General features: G+C 42.3%; 1 protein-coding gene across 5 annotated transcripts in view; it reads right to left on the minus strand.

The window, feature by feature from the left end:
- Positions 1-14,130, minus strand: part of MAP3K20 (mitogen-activated protein kinase kinase kinase 20) — a 166,716-nt gene extending 152,586 nt beyond the window's left edge. The window contains exons 1-2 of one of the 5 annotated variants that reach the window (XM_006063028.4): positions 14,013-14,130; positions 911-1,103 (exon numbers count right to left, since the gene is read on the minus strand). In XM_006063028.4, coding sequence (XP_006063090.3) covers positions 911-1,069 — 159 coding nt within the window. In that variant the 5' untranslated portion in view covers positions 1,070-1,103; positions 14,013-14,130. The other 4 variants (XM_044933693.2, XM_044933707.2, XM_044933700.2 and 1 more) reach the window with 4 other exon arrangements.
- Positions 14,131-19,533: the final 5,403 nt, after the last annotated feature.

Raw genomic sequence — 19,533 nt, forward strand, 5'->3', positions numbered from 1 at the left:
AACTGCTGTGGTTCCCTGACAGCAGTTAATGAAAAAAAGGAAACCATTCAGGGAGATTAAAGGATATTTATGGAAAAGTTCACTTTAAAAACATACTGAGAAGAACAATAATTAGCCAAAACACGGCATAAATAGAACCAACCAAAGCAAACTCTAGAGGGTAGCTATTTAAAGTTACTGACACCCTGAGCTCCTGCAAGTCATCTCTGCAGCTAGCTTTACTGTGGGGTTTGGGTACCAAACTGAACGTGGGGACGATGCTGTGTCACTTTCCTAAGAAAGATGAAGGGCCTGTGTACAAGTTCTGAGCTCCACTAGGACCAGCACCAATTCCAGACTCTGAAAGTCAAAACGTTTTTTTCAATTTTACAAGTAGAGCAGCTCTCTGTGTAGCACTTTTATTAAACAAAATCCATCACTCTGCACTTCAAGTAGAGGTGAAATCCAAGAAGCTGGTATTGCTTCTATTTCAATAGAGAAATAATGCTTTTTGTTTTTCAAAAAGGCAAGTCCTGGGGACCACAAATTCACCAGAAAAGTGGAAAGGGGATGAAAACTTTACACACTACTCTTTACTGACCCCTTTTGGCTGACCCAGGGCAAAGCCTAAAGTCTGGGAAGACCTGAGCGCTCACCTCCCCAGGACAAGAGCTCAGAGAACATTCGGTCTTGCACGCCATGGAAAGAAATCCTCTCAGTTCAGATGACCCCTAGTAAAACTCAACCCTACAGCACACGTGGCACCGATTGCTATTTATGGGGCTCCCAGAATGGAAATTTGGGAAACAGCCTCATGGATCAGCCCCGAAGGCTCTGCTAGGTCCCTGGCAGCCTGTGACCTCTGACTCTAGGTTGAAAAGCTTACATAAGTGCTATCACGACCACTTCTGATAGCAGGAAAAGACCTTACCTCTTTCTCTATCTTGAGTAGCTTCTTTACAGCCACCTCCTTGTCCTGTGATATCCATTTGGCTCGATAGACACTCCCAAAACTCCCTCCACCGCAGTTTTCAAAAAACTGCAAGTCATCAAATTTAATTTGCACAAAGGAGGTACCGAGAGACGACATCTCATAATGACAAAGTATTATACTTCCACAAAATCTGCAGAGGGAAAGGGGAAAAAAAAAGCTGGATTAGAAACATATTAGAATGAAACCCCTGAATTCCACTTTAGCTAATATATACCAAGTCCTGTGGTGCGTCCACAAAAAGCCTTGATGACTTAGGAGGAAGAAACGCAGACGTATAAACAAACCAACATGAAAACACTTACCCTGGTAGCCCGAGCAAAATTCAACAGCAACCTGTCCAGACTCTGAAATACAGCTGTCCCCAGAGAAATGGCTCAGATTTCCCCCCCGGACAAAGCCTGCCACAGCACTTCCTGCACATCCCCAGCAGCTCTGCCTCAAGGCTACCGTGAAACCAGGTCTCTCTCCCACGCAAAGACAAACGGGAAGTGTGCTCTCAGCAGGAGGCTTGCACAGCTCTTCTGGCATCTGAGGCATGCCATCTCCCTGCGTTGTACTCACTTCACATAAAATATACATAACCTAAGCATCTGAGCATGCTGGCTCGGGAGGGCCCAAACCCTGCAAACAGAACGCACGCTTGGGGCTGGGATTCCAAAAGCAAGTGGTCAGCTCTGGGATGAGAGAAGAGCTGGCCAAGTGCTTTCCAGAAGTGGCTCCCTGGACTGTGTCCTGTAGCAGAACTTAATTAAAGAGCAGAAAATTTGCCCTTGATTACAATATATTAAGTCATCCAGTGATCTCTGCCAAGAATGTTTAAAAAAAAAATATTATGCCTGTTTCCAGAGGAATAGATTACCTCTCACAGAGATTACAGTGATATTTTCTGCAGTCTAAGGAGTTTCACTATTCTCCAGGTAAGGGGTAATTCTTCACACTCTATACCTAACCACAAATTAGCAGGAAAAACAAAACAAAAACCTACAACCAAGAACAAGAAGGTCTAAAATTTTGAACCCGTAAAAAAAGCAGATGGATAAAGAAGTTTTTAGACATGTTCTTCCCAAATTGTAAATCAGAATCTTATACTGAGGGAGCAAAAAGATGAACCCGTATGTATAGGACATTCTACAAAACAACTCCCTTGGCCTCTTCATAACTGTCAAAGTCATGATTTAAAAGGCAGGGAAGCTTCTAGTATATGGAGGACTTCAAAAAATATGACTAAATGCAATGCATGATCACTGACTAGATTTTGGATCCCCCAAAACTGCAGAAGTCAATTATAAGGATTTTAGGGAAATTTGAATATTAACTATACATTAGATAATACTATTTTCTGCATGGCAAATAATGGCATTTTGGTTTTCTAGAAGGATGTCCTTGTTCTTGGAAGATATACTGGGTGCTGTATCAAAGTATGATATCTCCAATTTAATTTAAAATAGTTCGACTCCCCTTCACCCTCCAAAAAAAAAGTGAATGGGTACAGAAAGGAAGGAGGCAAATCCAGCACAATGTTAAGAACTGGTGACAAGTATGTGGGCGTTTTATAACTTTTCTATGGAATCTGATTATTTTCAAAAGAAAAAGGAGATGGGGCAATTTATATCTATTACACGTTAGTACAAATTCGTATCTATTATAGATCTCACTGTGCTGCTGACTAGCCAGTCCATTTTAGGAGCATCAGGTCACTGAAGAATGCTGATTTCTTAAGTGAAGTCAAACCTGACTCTACTTTGGGATGAAGGCAAGACAGAAGACTGTTTACCCTCCGAAGTTTAAACGATAGCTTTAGAATCTACATAAATAAACACAGTATCAAAATACAGTCAGTACATTTTTGAGGCAAAAATGTTACCTAACTTTTGCTTTGATTCATATTTTGTTAATTAGAGAAAAAAAAAAGACCCCCCAAAACACAAAATTTAAGACCATGCCAAAGATAGGTACATAGAACATGCAAGTTTGTTCTTATCTGCAAAATGTTTGTTCAACAAAATGCAAAACACTGCGTGTAAGAGTCCCTCGGTGTTATAAATACTATATTTTTACTATTTTTACTTTTACCCAAAAAAATGAAAACTAGAAATCCCCTGTCCTACCCCTCCTCACACCCAATTCTCTCTTCAGGGGGAACTAATTTCAACTCACTTAGGATTTTATTCTGATATTTATATTTCATACGATATTTTTATATCTATTAGTACATTTCTAAAAGTGTGTTTATATAGCTAGTTCCTGATTGTTCCATTTTAGTTATTACCTATTCACTTCTCCCTGTGGAAGAAAAAGATTAGTTCTCATCCCCGATCCTTTACCTCCTTACATCAAACACGTCTCACGTGCCCTATCCTCCCAGCATCCAGCTCTACTGTAACATTTGGTTAAGTCAATATTCACTGTTTACAGCAGTCTGGCAAGGTAAACGTTATTCCCAAGAGTGCTGAGCAGGACTCAATGACTTTTGCTTTCTTGGATAATTATTCATTTCTCCCTGAGTTATTAGTGGTTTGCTTTGGTTTTTGCTGTTTGTTTAGCCACTGGTAAAGAATCCGCCTGCAGTGCGGGAGACCTGGGTTCAATCCCTGGGTTGGGAAGATCCCCTGGAGAAGGGAAAGGCTACCGACTCCAGTATTCTGGCCTGGAGAATTCCATGGACTGTATAGTACATGGGGTCACAAAGAGTCAGACATGACTGAGTGACTTTCACTTCACTAAGCTTTGTATACATCCAAAACGTATTCACCTCATCAAACTCTCTGAACTGCAAAACTCCTCTCAGTAAAGTAAAAACATCAGGTAACGGGGGAGGAGGGTCTATTTTCTTCTAGGAGACACTTCTCCTATACCTTTCACCTTGAGCAGTCTGGCTGAAGCAGTGGCTTTCCAGGTCTGATTGCACTGGCTTGTCCATCATCCTCAGCATCCTTCATCTTTTCCTCTGTGGGAACTCCTGGCTTCCCTTTCTTGGTTTAGTCTCTTACTTTGACACAGCACATCTCCCATTAGCCACCTGAGCAGAGTGCCCAGGACGCAGTTTTGGGGGGAGAATCTGTATGTCTTCAAATGTCTTGATTGGTAGTATGTTTTCAGGTAGGAAGTTATTTCCTGATAATTTCACAAGTATTACCACATACTCATCTAGTTTCTAATGTGTCTGTAGAGCAAGTCTGAAGTTACTCTGCTTACCAATTCTGCTTACATTATTCTTTCCTTTCTGAAATCATTTAGGACCTGGTATTCAACCCTAGAATCCTGAAATTAATAGGATATGCTTAGGAGTGAGTCTTTTTCATTCATTGGTGGCATATTCAGTATACTCTCCATCTGTGACTCATGTCTTTTAATTCCAGAAAATTTCGTTGTGATCTTTCTTTACCACTTACAGCCATTCTTACTTCTTATTTCCTCCTCCAGCCCCCTAGACACACAGGAGGACAGATTTGCAGTTCCCAGAACATGCTTTCCCATCTTCACACCTCTGCCCAGGCTAGGGTTTCTGTTTTGAATGCCTTTCCCTGCCCAGTGATGTCCCTGACCATCTCCTCTGAGCCCCCTGAACACAGTTAATTCTCCTTTTTTTGTGCCACGGCCCCTTTCTTTATCCTTTCATCTTTCCCACTTACTTCCCACCAGACTATAAATTCTTTAAAAGTGAAACACATTTCTATTTTCATATGAATCTTCAGTAGCTACTATGCAGCCAGCATATCACACTTATTCCATTCAAAAATATGTGTTGAATGAATGAATCAAAAACCAATCAAATAACTTCTGGTTATTCCTGTTATACCATTTGCAGCTGGAAAGATTACAATCAGATTAAGTAAAATCTGAGAACTGTAGTTTTTATAAGTGCCCTCCAAAGGATTCTGAAGCAAATCCTGATCCGGAAACAGCTGCCTAGGCTTTTTGGGAGACTAAGAAGAGTATATTTGGGATCTCTAGGGTTAGAGAAGGAGGAAGGGTGAGGAGGAAGAAGAGAAGGGTGGAGAGAAGAGAAGGAAGACAGAGGAGGAGGGAGGAAATCCTTTCAGAACAGAGATCTGAACCAGGATGAGATTGATATGAATAAGATCCGAACCCTCAGGTACAGAGCAAGTCCAGGGTAACCTGAGGCAGGATCAGTCCCATTTGAAACTGACCCAGAGGTACCAGAGAGAGGCAGACTTCTGAGAAGCATAGTTCTCAGGATCTTCACTCTGAGATGAGGCAACCAGTCAGCTCTTCCCAGAATCACTGTTACTCACTTTGTGATACATCCTGCCTTTTGGAAACTGGCTGTGTATGAATGGAACTATATAATTACTTGAGTGTTTTATTGGGACCATAAAAAATTAAGAACCATCTGATTACCAAAGAGACTAACAATTCTGGGGTGTATGAATACAGGTTTTCACTCCAGTAAGCTTGGCAAAGCATCATGGACTTAGCTAAAGAGCCTGACTGAGATTCCCACTGCCATCTACATGACTGTCTGACCACATATATTTACTTTTCCCTTTGGGCTTTCCCTCCTTGAAAATCATTATTCTAAGAGGATCAATTTATGACCAGAAGAAAGGACAATCAGAGTTGCAGATTAATTATACTTAGAGCATCTTGGGGAAGATTATGTTCTAAAGTTTTAGGTGTCTTCTCCAGTGAAGACACTAGAATTTAATAAAAGTCATCCATATAAATGTATTTACATAGTACACCCAGTCAAATGATGCTGTCATTCTACGATGCTAAAATAATTGCTTTTACACAAGAAAGACAACTTTCCTCCATGCAATAATTCCCAGTCCTAATTCTATAGCATCCTAACTTTGGTTTCATAAACTCTCAAAGCTGTTTTAAATGCTACTGATAAGTATCTACCACAGAGCACTGAGGAGTAAGTTAGAACAGGGATATGACAAAAAGGAAAGCCTAAGCGAGTGTCACAACTCTGAAAATATTGAAAATCACTAACTCAGTGGTTGAATCAAATCACTAGAGTCCTCAAGTAGTAAGACTTTAGTAACTACTTTAGTAGTAGTAACTACTTAGGACTCTGCACTTTCGCTGTCTGAAGCCTAGTGTCAATCCCTAGCTAGCGAACGAAGATCTTGCAAGCCACAGGGTGCAACCAAAAAATTTTTTGTTTTCCTTAAAGTAAAATTTAAATATATTTTAAAACTATTAATTGCTGAAAGCATAAATCGTACCATCAGCTTATTATCAAAAGTGGAACTATAGGAAGAAAACCTTAAAGGGAAGGTTATTTTACTTTTCAAAGTTTTTAGCCTTCCAGTCCAAAAAAAAAAAATGGACTTTTGTCCTGGATTTTTGAAAAAGAGGAATAAAAGAAACCCGTGAAGTTTAGAAGTAGATAGATGTGAGTTAGAATTCTGCCTCTAGGGAATTCCGTGGCAGTCCAATGGTTAGGACTCTGCACTTCCGCTGCAGAGGGCATGGATTCAGGGAACTAAGGTCCCACAAACTGCCCAGCACAGCCCCAAAAAATAAAAACTCTGCCTCTACCTCTCAGTAACCTTGAATCAATCACTTTTCTCAAGACCATGGTATTTCCAGACCCAATAAATGAAATATCCGTTCTGTTACCAAACGTTTAAAAATTGATAGTCCAAAAGTTAACATGTTTGCATAGTATTATTTGACCTCTTAAGTCTTATTTCCAAGTAACAGATATTTGAACACAACATAGCTTTGATCCCAGAGAAAGACCCAGTTAGCTCTAGTAGCAAATCTGCACTGACCAGCTGTTAGGCCCTGGGTGGGACACCGAGCCTCTCTGAGCAGTTTTCTCCCTGGCAGTAAAGCCCATCCCATGTGGTTGTTTCGAAGTGGGAGACGCTGTGAAAGGCCTTGCACAGGGCCGTGCACACGGTACATAATACTCAATAAATGGACACTGTGGTCACCCAATTATTTTAAGAAAGCTTGATATCACATTTAACCATCTACTTCTCAGTCTTTGTAGTTAGGATTCCTTTCCTCAATAGTTTTCCTCTCCTTGTTTTCAGAATTGTTCTATATTATATCTCCATTAGTTTTGCAGAGCAAAAATAGATTACTGTATCATTGATTCCCTAAATCCTTATTACAGTATCTAAGTTTCTTTGTGTATATTTTATATTTTTTCTCAATCCTCTCTTTGCAACCCCATGGACTGCAGCATGCCAGGCCTCCCTGTCCATCACCAACTCCCGGAGTTTACTCAAACTCATATCCATTGAGTCGGTGATACCATCCGACCATCTCATCCTCTGGCATTCCCTTCTCCTCCCGCCTTCAATCTTTCCCAGCATCAGGGTCTTTTCAAATGAGTCAGTTCTTCACATCAGGTGGCCAAAGTATTGGAGTTTCAGCTTCAGCATTAGTCCTTCCAATGAATATTCAGGACTGATTTCCTTTAGGATGGACTGGTTAATTTAAAAAAATTAAATCTACTTATAAAAGGATTAACTTTATTAGAAAATAGACTCTTGGACTTTTTCTGGATTTTTTTATCTTTTAGGTTTATACAGGCCTATTATTTCTCAATTCAGATCCTTTCTCTATCCTTTACTTATACTACTCTATTTCCTCTCTTCACAAAAGTAAAGTTAAAAGTTTATTTTCTGATACAATATAGAAAAAAAAAATCATTTGTTTTGTCATGACCTGAATATGACAAAAACAAACAAACAAACCTAAACCTCAACAAATTCCTTTGCCAAGCTTGCTACCCTAGTATTTACTTATGCTAGCATTATTTCAGCTTCCTTAATGAAGATTAGTGAATAAACTAATAAAAATGTGCTTTATCATGTGTATAAAAACAATACCACTTGGATTACAGTTCTGCAATTCTTTTTTTTTTTTTTCTGCAAGTCTTTTTCAAAAAGGAGGAAAGCTCTGAGGTTGATATATTTGTTTATAACATCAAGATCAAAGATGCAGAGCTTCTGTTCCTGAACAGGACTGCTATTCTGCTATGATAGGTAAGTTCTGTAAGACTAGCTGGAGACTAGGTATGAATAGAACTCACCAGTACTGTGTCTACCCTAGCTGTTGCCTTCCTTCCTCCAAGGCTGCCACTAGAAAGCAGGCTATCTTATCTAGAACAGGTTGCAGGGCACCATGAAGAGGATCTGGGTATCTAAGAGAAGCCAACTTTAAAAGTCTAAAACCTAGAACAGCTATTGTTCCACTTCTTTTCCTCTCTCTCCTTTATCACATAAATAACATAAATCTCATAAATAACATAAACATAATATAAACACAAATAAAAGATCATGGCATCCGGTCCCATCACTTCGTGGCAAATAGATGCAGAACAGTGGCAACAGTGGCAGACGTTATTTTTGGGGGCTCCAAAATCACTGCAGATGGTGATTGCAGCCATGAAATTAAAAGACGCTTGCTCCTTGGGAGAAAAGTTATGACCAACCTAGATAGCATATTAAAAAGCAGAGGCGTTACTTTGCCAACAAAGGTCCATCTAGTCAAGGCTATGGTTTTTCCAGTGGTCATGTATGGATGTGAGAGTTGGACTATAAAGAAAGCTGACCGCAGAAGAATTGATGCTTTTGAACTGTGGTGTTGGAGAAGACTCTTGAGAGTCCCTTGGACTGCAAGGAGATCCAACCAGTTCATCCTAAAGAAAATCAGTCCTGGGTGTTCATTGGAAGGACTGATGTTGAAGCTGAAACTCCAATACTTTGGCCACCTGATGCAAAGAGCTGACTCATTTGAAAAGACCCTGATGGTGGGAAAGATTGAGGGCAGGAGGAGAAGGGGACGACAGAGGATGAGATGGTTAGATGGCATCACCAACTCAATGAACATGAGTTTGAGTGAACTCCGGGAGTTGGTGATGGACAGGGAGGCCTGGTGTGCAGCAGTCCATGGGGTCGCAAAGAGTAGGACATGACTGGGCGACTGAACTGAACATAAACCTCTACTTGAAGCACAGGTTAAACACTTCAGTTAAAGAAGAGAGACTTTCATGACATGCTTTTTGCCAGACATGTTGTTGCTAGAAGCAAAATACATGAGGAACAGAAATGTAGGGAGAAGGGGTACTGATGCCCAGAAATGCCCTGTGGAAATGTGTCCATGCTCAAACAGAGGCCTAGCTAAGAAACTATGAGTAGGTACAACCCAGGACACGGGTCGGTGCAGGTGTTCCTTGTGTCAAACGATTACAAGTTTTGAGCATTGAATGATTGGAGGCCTGAGGAAGAGAAGGAGGTCAGAGTCTGAGTATAGCAAAAAAGTGTAGAGTGTGCATATTTCTATGAGTTGGCTAGAAGAGGAATTCACAGGTGTTGGGGGTGCAGGTTGGGGTGGAGGAGAAAGCAGTTGCTAGTAAGAAAGATCTACTCAGTCAATAAGCCCACCCATTCAAGATTCTGCTTCTACTCAGCTCTTGTTTCTGTTCTTATTTCTACTCGTGTCAAATAGAAAGTATCTCACGTTCTTGGCTGAGTACAATTTTGGACAAACCTAGAGTGAAGGTTCCCCGAGAAGGGGAAGTATGAGAGTTAAAACTTGCTAACCTTGAAGTAACATGAAAACAAACAAAACCTGGGGCATTAAAAGTAGATAAGACCAAAGGAAGACTCTACAGTATGTATCACAGAGCCAGAGGCCACACTATCTGTAGACAAGTTACAGATGGAATTCAGGGTTACCAGAGCTGCCTAACAAGAAAATATGCCACCCTGTTTAGTAGTGAGTTCCTTATCACTGAGAGTGTTCAAGGAGAGTTGGGGAGGAGACTAGGAGAGGAATGAAGAGTTTCATAAAGATCCACTCCAACCCTGTGAGTACACCATGACTAACTGACCTCTCCCTTCCCTTCTTAGGGATGTAGTCATGAACCTGACACAGAGAGCCCCCTCCCTTGTGGAGGAACACGGTGATCAATGTCAATGATGGGAATAATGGAGATGACCGGGCTGTCCTCCTAAATTTCCCCTCCTAAACTGGCTGAGAAGGTGAAGCTGTATTTCACATTTCTATCCCACAGCTATCTTCCCCTCTTCTTGACTTCCAAAGCAAAGAGCTTTTCTGACCTTGAAAGCCCCAGAGTGACCACAGAAAATAAAAACTCTTTGGATGACAATCTACACTATTCTTTTCCCAGCATAATGGAATTGCATTACCCCATGCAGCGGGCTGGGCTGTGAAGCTCAATGGCACAGTACTATTTTCCAGAACCAGGCCCAAGCTCCTCAAATGTGGATGCTCCCTCAGGGGGAGCACCCAGCTCTGTGAAGAAGGTATATGAACAAACACACATCTTACAGCATTGATTTTTCTCTAAGATTTGGGGGAAGAAACATGCTTGGTATTTGTATTGGTTTGTTCAATAAGTCAAACAGTACAGAAAAGAATGCCATGGTCACATAAATTTTTAAGATTAAATGCAGGATCTGAGAGAAAGTGCTTGCTTACACCGGAAGTATTTATGGTTATACCTACAGATCCCTGAAGGAATACATTCTTCCCCTAAATAGGACATTTTGGTAGAAAAGTTCAATCAGCAAAGATTTACTCCATGATCTTCAGGCAGCAACCCTTGCCTTCTGTTTTCAATTTTCTTCTTTGGAGGTCCAGAGACGAGTCCATAAAGAGTGTTGGTCCCTGAAGGTAATCTGTGCTCAAAATTAGCTGTAAGAACGGTTCCAATATTGGTCTTCTAGGTCATAATCAACCACTATTCCTATAGCTGCGAAATTCTTCAAACTTAAATGCACTAATTTTCAGATTCTCCTCCCCTTCCCCAAGAATATTACAAAGCAATGTATAAATCGTGTATAAACCCAGAGGTATGCACAAAGCTGCTTTAGAAATCCTTATATGCAAAGCAAGAAAATAGTTCTGAAAATCTGCTAGCCCTCCATGTACACATAAGTATAATCTGGGAACAGGGCAGGCTACCAAGGGCAAGCCTTAGCTGGGAACAGGTGAGACAGGCAGCATTCTCTGAGTATAACTTGGGAATGTGGAAAACCCCTTCTCTATCACTCAGTGATGGCGGCTAAAGTTTCAGGCACTGGTTAAAGCATTTCTATGTGCTGTCTCATATCCTTACGAAGCAGGGATTACTGTCCCCAATTTGCATGTGAGGAAATTGAGGATCAAGCATGTAAAAGTTGCCTAACTTAAAAGTGACACAACTGAGATTCAAATTCAGGTCTGACTTCAAAGTCACAGCATTTTTTCCACCATATTTTCCCCATGCTGTCATTCTGCCTTCTCCTTCTAACTTGTGTTTTTCTCTCCCTCCCTTTAAACAAACCCTTTTCTTACTCTAGTAATTATTAGATTGCTTACCATTTACCTAAAGTTCAACATGAGGCTTTAATTTCCTAGAAGCCATCATGACGTTGGGATTACGATGTCAAATGCCTGGCTGCTTTGTTCTCACAGCATCTTCTACTGTGGTGGGATTATTTAACTGCTATTAGGGCATAATCAATGGTTCAGCTGTCCATAGGACGGTCTGACACAAAAGCACCCACGTATCAGTCAAACCAATCTAAGCTAGAACATTATAGCTCTCTTTCCTTACCAGGTACAGTTTTCTGGTCACAGCTGGAACTCTGCTTATTTGTGTGTAGTGGGGCAAGGTTAGTAGCCACACAAGAAGTAGCCTAAATGATCCCTGCAGTATACCAAAAGGTGCCTGAGCTGTTTCTATTGCATTCAGATAGACAGGACACCCTCTCTGTCAATCTGTCCTGGGTCAAATAAAATGGAAAGCAGATGATGCAAATTAATTTTGATTTCCAACATCTCTGGATACAGATATAAGGCTATCTTATTCCAAGAAGGATTATATCACCACAAACACTCTTCTCTGGTTTTTTTAAAAAATCACTGATTCTCTTTCTTTTCTCTGAATCTAACAATTTCTAAAATCAACTATCCACTTTTCTCTTTTACTCCACACTAATAGTTTCACTCCATGTCTGACCCCTTTTCATTAAACATCACTGTAATATCTCCAGCGTTTTCTCTGATGACTAGATTATTCACTCTATGCCCCTTTTAACTCCTGTTTATAATTTTGAAGCCCTATCAAAGTCAGTTTCACTGCTCTTTCCAGATAGGCACTCAGCCAATATATTGCCAATAACACTCACTCTTGTGCTAACTTAAAATACACAGTGTAGCCTGCCAAGTATCCTTATTTGGCAAGAAGGTCCCTTAGTTCCCAAGATCTTTGACCATCCATTTTTAGATCCAAATCCTCAGTGCTTAATATTTGGATATCTCTCTCTTTTTAATTTGTCCTTATGTGTTCCCTGAAAGAATAAGGAAAAGAGATCAATCATCTGTTTGCTTTCCTAGACAAGAAAAAAATGTCTTTGCCATTACAGTCATTTACTCTGGAATTATTACCACTAAAACTTTTGATATAAACAAAAATATTTTCCAGTTAAAAAAAACTCCCAAAATAACCTCCAAAAAGTTATAATAAAAATTAAATTGTGAAAGATTAAACAGTACACATTGCTCTAAAAGACCATGTTTCTTTAATTTCCTCTTTCCAAACAAACTGAATTCGCATTCATTTACAATCTCCCAAATCTCTCACTATTGTAGAGGAACAGAAAACAAAGGCTCCACAAATGACTAAAGCTATAATTAAAATGAAACCATTCTATATTTTTTGAAAGTCAAAAAACGACATGATATTTCATCGTGGAGATGGGCCTACTACAAAGAAGACAATAACTGTCTTGGATCTCTTGTTTACATTTTGTCTACATGTGTCTGTCGGTTTGGTTCCACGGAATCCTAGCTGTTATCTCAACGGAGGTCAGGAGAGCAAGGTTTCTCCTAAAACAGCTTTAAGGTTAAAATATGAATATAGTTTAACAACCACCTTAGCTCAAAAATCATCGAATTAATTCAGTAAGTCGATTCTAATTCACTATCATTCACGAGAAGCTGCTTATTGTAGTATCACTGGAATAGGACACTAAATGGTGTTGCTTTCATTATTAAGAAAGTAACAAAAATAGTAATTAAGTTTCCCCATAAACAGTGCTTATGCAAGACCAGAGGCGCATCAGAAACGAACATTTTCAGCACTCTAACAACGATTGCCCCGTTCAGTAAGCAACTCGATGTCCACTGGTCAGTTTTGTGTTAAAGTTTGTCTGCAAGCTGTCAGGAGCCAACGCGGCTTGGCGGCCGCCTCAGCCTTTACCCCCAGGCCTGGTCCACTTCTCCGAGCCCAGGAATCCGGGACGCCAGCGGGTCGGCAAAAGGGCCACCCCGGCGCCCGCGGAAGGCCCGGGGGCTCCTCGAAGTGCGGGAGGGCGCGGGCTCCAGGCTCACGGCGCAGGGCTGGCGCGGTCGCCCTTGGCGGGAGGCGAGCTTCTGGGCCGGCTGGCAGGAAAGCAAAAGTTAGTGGGCTCTCCTCGCCCGCGAACATCTCTCCCGGGAAGCGGCCTGCACCCTGCGCTGATTTGGGAGACTCGCGACTCGCCTCGCGAGAGACGCCCGGGTCACGCCCGGCGAGGCCGGCGCTCCGGCGTCCGGGGAGGGAAAGCGGCGACCCGGAGGCGCCGCACGCCTGGCCGAGACGGCAGGAGACGCCCCGGCTGCGCCCCACTCTTCCGGGCGCCAACTTCTGCATCGGATCCGCGCGAACTTCCCGAGCCGCTCCCGGCCGCGCAAGGCCGCGGGAGCCCGGGACGCCGGCTCCGGGTCGGACAGGGGTGCCTGCAGTGGGGGCCCGGACCGCGGCAGGGCCTGGGCCCGCGACGCCGGGACGAGTCGCGATCGCGATGGGCCTGCCCCCCACCCTCTCCCCTGCGGCCTCCGGCCTGGCCCCTTACCTGGCTCCCAGGCCGGGCGCGAGCAAGAGCCGGGGGCGCCGAGGCCCGGCGCGCGGCGAGGGCAGGGACGGCTACCGGGGTTCGAGGGGACGGCTGCTCGCGGCGCGGCTCCCACGCTTCCGCCCGAGTCAGGAGTTGAACATTCCGCCTCTCTGCCCCGCGCCAATGAGGAACACAGTCACGGCAACAGCACCACCTACCTCCGAGCGCGGAACCGCCGGGCCTCCCTGGAGGCGTCCCGCACGCCCGCCCGGCTGGCCGCAGCGCAGACGCGCCAGCCAGCCAGACGGGGGAGGGCGCTCCGGCTCCCGGGCTGCACCCCTGGGGCACCTTGCGCCCCGCGCCCCGGAACGCTGCCAGGCCGCCGCAGGCTTCACACGGCACCCCATACTGTGGGGGCGCGGGGAGAGGGGGTATGTCTCTGTGCCCCTTTGTGCCTTCACATCTTTGCACTCAACTCATCCTTATCCATAAACATTTATTATGAAAAAAGCGCTGGGATACAAAGACAAGGGAGGTTGCTTCGTGTGGGACAGAAGTTAATTATCCACTTGGGAAGAGGACCGACGTGTACAGATATTTCTAGGGAGATAGGGCTGAAAGCTGCTTCAATGAAATTATCAGTAGATACCTGCGTAATTTTGAGGAGGGGTCCTGGTCTGTTCCCCTGGTTGCTGACGTTAGCGAAGCCGATTTCAGATGAAACTAGAATGCTTTCCAGGGGTGAGCAAAGGGTGGAAACCAGCACCGGGGAGAGAAGTTACGATCGGTGAGGAGGATGGTTCTATGAAGCAAACGGGAGACGAGGTTCCAAAGATACGGGCAGCACAATCCAGGGCTTACTGAGTTTGAATTTGATCATCTATGGACACGGGAACTGGGGAAAGTTAGACTCAAAGGAATGAAATAGCTTTTGTGGGTTTTGTTTTTAATGGTGATTTCGAGAGAGAGCAGTCCACAGTAGATGCAGGATGGGTTGCTAGGGCAAAACCGGGAAGCAGCATATGGTGACCACCTGGTTATGTGGTTATCAGGACTTGGCGCATACAAAACAGAATTAGAAAAGAAGAAACGGACTTGAGAGCCATGTTTCAGGAAGAAGCCGCAGGAACTGGTGATCCACTAGAAGTGAAAAGGAAGAAGAAAAAGTCAGAGATGATGCCAAGATTTCAGACCTGGGTGACTGGAAGAATGATGGTGTCATTGACAAAAATAGAGATAAGCAGACTAGGAGCTGGCCTTCTGTTGAGTTTGAGGTCATGGGAGGAAAAACCGGTAGAGATGCCCCAGTTGAAACGTGAAACTGATTCAGAAAAGTGGTCGGGAGGGAAATATAAAATTTCTAAACAATTCATATAGTTAAAAATATCAAAGTGGAGAAATGAGTGAAAAAAAAACCCCCACTTTCTAGTCTGTGATTCAGATTAATTATTTGAATTTTCCCTTTGATTAAAAACTGGAAATTTCAGCATTGATAGATTCTATTTGGGGAACTGAGAATTAGGATTAGTGAAAACTGTCATACTAAAAATGAAAAACAAAACTCTGGTATAGGTAATCAAAGAATTCCATAAACCATCTAACCATTAAAGGGAAAACTAAGGCTCTTTAACACAGACCTAGGTATAGAGTGTGGAGAGGGCAGTGGCAACCCACTGAAGTACTCTTGCCTGGAGAATCCCATGGACGGAGGAGCCTGGTGGGCTGCAGTCCATGGGGTCGCTAAGAGTTGGACGACTGAGCGACTTCACTTTCACTTTTCACTTTCATGCATTGGAGAAGGAAATGGCAACCCACTCCAGGGTTCTTGCCTGGAGAATCCCAGGGACGGGGGAGCCTGGTGGGCTGCCGTCTATGGGGTCGCACAGAGTCGGACATGACTGAAGCGACTTAGCAGCAGCAGCAGGTATAGAGTGACTCCAGTTATTGCACCCCACCTTTAAAGGCACTAGATTGTAATGGAAAGGACACTGGGATGGGAACCTGACTTCTGGTTTTAGGCCTGCCAATTATCAGCTGGGGTATTTTGCTAGACAGGCCTCAGTTTTCTTCCCTGCAAAACAATATCGCCCATCAAATGTTAGCTGAAGTTTCCAGCTTTCAATTTCTGAATAATACGGAGCATATGTCACAATATTTTTAGCCACAATCCCTTTCCTTTCCACCTGTTCTTTTCTCATTTTATTTTTCCTCAGATAATTAGGCTAAGAGAATAACCAGCAGGAACAGTAAATACTAAAGGGTAGTCTCATAGATATGCTGAAAGGATAACCCTGTAAGGCATTCTCTTGTCTTCCCAACTAGGTTGCAGGGTCCTTGAAGTCATATATTCTATTGTATCTGTTTATAGCTGAAAGAAATATATAGTAATTGTGTAATAAACTGATTTCTTCAGGTCTGATTTTTCTTGGGTCAACTTGCCTGTTTCCTTATGGCTATACTAATCTCTTTAGGTCCCAAACTTAATAAATATACTCTAGTGTTTATTCCTATGGTCAATTTTTATTCCCAAGGTCAACTCTGCTTTTTCAGACTTTAAAATCTTTTTGAAAGCAGATTGGTTAATTCTCACCAAGCAGAGTATAAGTTTACAAATGTAAATAGCAATAACAAAAGAGAGCTAGTCAAACCTCTCTTATCAGGCTTTCCTATTCCTTTATTTCACATGTCTCTGTACTAAAAATAGATGTACTTTCAGCAGTGGGGTGAGTTAGAAGTCCTTAGCACCCTCTTATATCCAAGAATACCCTCCAAAATAAACATGCAATGTCAGTAAAAAATTAGTATTTGCTATGCAAATATAGCTTAAAAGTCTCCTAGCCCTTTATTCAATCAGATTGCCACTAAATTCCTCTAAAATAGAAATTCCGGAGCTGCTATCAGTGGATCAGAGAAGTGCAGGCAGACCTCCCACTAAGAATGGAAGGAAAGGCAACTTGAAAGGCAGAAAGCATTCTGAGTATTCTTCACTCTTCTTGTAGCGGTAAGAGCTGTCATGCTTGTACATTGGAGCATTTTTTTCTAGCCACCTCAGGTCTCCGTCTTAGATTGTGACTGATTTGTGTTTGAATTGTAACTAAGAATTGATCAACTTTTACACAGAAGTTGATGTTTTACCTCCTGCGCAATTTTGGATCCCTAGGAAAAAAGGCATACAATCAAACATCTTTTAAGATAAGTAGCCTTTACCTTAAACTCACAGATGAACCCCAGGTCATTTTTCGAGCTTAGATTTCACATCAGATTTGAGGACTAAAGGACTCACAAGAGTATTTCGGGTACCAAATTTGCTTAGGTTTTCCAGGATGTGAAAGGAGTGGTAGGTCAAGAGTAGAAATTGGAGACTTACAAAATTAATTCAACAAGCATTTACTGAATGGCAGGCACTGTGCTGAGGTTTTTGATTGTAGCAGTGACCCAAATATGGTCCCTACTTTCACAGAGTCTTCAGAGTGCCATGGAAAAGCCAGTAAAGATGCAGTGTGCTGAGTGGGCAAATATCCGGACCTACAGCAGGGCACCTGACACAGTTTCTGGGAGTCAATAAAGGCTTCCAAGAAAAAGAAGCCCTAAGTCCATATGAGAATGATGTTGAGAATTTGCTGGACAGAAAGGTAGGAAAGCTATTCTAGGTGAAGGAAACGGCAAGTGCAAAGGCCCAAGAACATTTAACAAGTTCAAAGACTAAATCCCCTAGTAGCTGAGTAAAAGACATTGCCAAGAGGGAATAATAATCCTCATCGTGGCTGCAATAGTAGTAGCCATAGCAATAATAATCAGAGTGATGGCTAATATTTTCTGAGACCTCATGTGCCCTGCACCGAGCTAAGAGTTTCACACAAGCTCACTCCACCTAATCTTCAAAATAACCCGACAAGGCAGTTTAAATCATCATCCTATGCTGTAGGGCCGGAAGAAATCTTGGAAATCTTAAGCCACTTGTCTTCCCTCATGGAGCAAGACATAAACTTTAGAGCTTGTTCTTTTAGATGAAGGAGTTCTCCAACTTTTTGGTCTCAGGATTTCTTTACATTCTTAAAAATCCTTGAGATAAAATAAATCAGCCATGGGATGTAATATATAGCATAAGGTATATGGTCAATAATAGTGTATGGTCAGTAACAGTGTAACTTTGTGTGGGGACAGTCTTATTGCAATGATCATTTCATACTGTATGCACATGTCAAATCACTGTATTACGTGAAACTAACATAACATTGCACATCAACTGTATTTCAAAATAATTAAATTTAAAAACACATTTATATAAGTAAATAAGTCCTTGAGGATGTCAAATAACTTTTGTTTATGTGAGTTATACCTTTTATACCTGTCAATATTTATCATATAAGAAATTAAAACTGAAATCTGTTCATTTCATTTTAAAACAATAAAGCCATAGATTACTGTGAATAACATATTTTAGTGAAAAATAGCTATGATCCAAAATAAAAAAGCTAGTGAGAGAAGTGTCATTGTTTTATATTTTTGTAAATCCCTTTAATATCTGGCCTAATAGAACAGCTGGATTCTCATATCTGCTTCTGCATTAAATCTATTCCAGGATCACATCACATTTACCCTGTGGAAGATTCTGCTGTACACTTGAAAGGAGGACAGTGAAAACAAGGTCTTAGTATTCTTATGAGAAGAGCTTTGACCTTTCAGACAAAGGGTTTCTGGGCTGCTTTTTGAGAATTGCTATCTAGGAATTTAAAGATACTCTTTGGGAGAGTTCATTGCTCTGTGCTTTGCCTCAAGACGCAGCAACATGTGTCAGCTCCATCGAGCAGGATGCTAGACATTAGAAGTTCTGGAATGTGGTGCCAGTCCTGTCCCTAAGCGGCTGTGACTTAGCTGAGACAATGCTGCTTGACAGTTATGTGGGATGATAAAGGCCTATGTACTGAATCTTGGGTCCTATTCACTGTTCACTCTTGCTATTGTTTGCTGTGCTTGTCTTTAAAAATCCTAGGTCTAAGGCATTGAGCCTGCCATTATTCTTGTTTGCCCTTCAGTTCAGTTGAGTCAGTCAGTCGTGTCCGATTCTTTGCGACCCCATGAATTGCAGCACGCCAGTCCTCCCTGTCCATCACCAACTCCCAGAGTTCACTCAGACTCATGTCCATCGAGTCAGTGATGCCATCCAGCCATCTCATGCTCTGTCGTCCCCTTCTCCTCCTGCCCCCAGTCCCTCCCAGCATCAGAGTCTTTTCCAATGAGGCAACTCTTCGCATGAGGTGGCCAAAGTACTGGAGTTTCAGCTTTAGCATCATTCCCTCCAAAGAACACCCAGGGCTGATCTCCTTCAGAATGGACTAGTTGGATCTCCTTGCAGTCCAAGGGACTTTCAAGAGTCTTCTCCAACACCACAGTTCAAAAACATCAATTCTTGGGTGCTCAGCTTTCTTCACAGTCCAACTCTCATACCCGTACATGACCACAGGAAAAACCATAGCCTTGACTAGACAGACCTTTGTTGGCAAAGTAATGTCTCTGCTTTTCAATATGCTATCTAGGTTGGTCATAACTTTTCTTCCAAGGAGTAAGCGTCTTTTAATTTCATGGCTGCAATCACCATCTGCAGTGATTTTGGAGTCCCCAAAAATAAAGTCTGACACTATTTCCACTGTTTCCCTATCTATTTCCCAAGAAGTGATGGGACCAGATGCCACGATCTTCATTTTCTGAATGTTGAGCTTTAAGCCAACCTTTTCACTC

Source organism: Bubalus bubalis, chromosome 2 (genome assembly GCF_019923935.1).
Source record: "Bubalus bubalis isolate 160015118507 breed Murrah chromosome 2, NDDB_SH_1, whole genome shotgun sequence".
Lineage (NCBI taxonomy): Eukaryota > Metazoa > Chordata > Mammalia > Artiodactyla > Bovidae > Bubalus > Bubalus bubalis.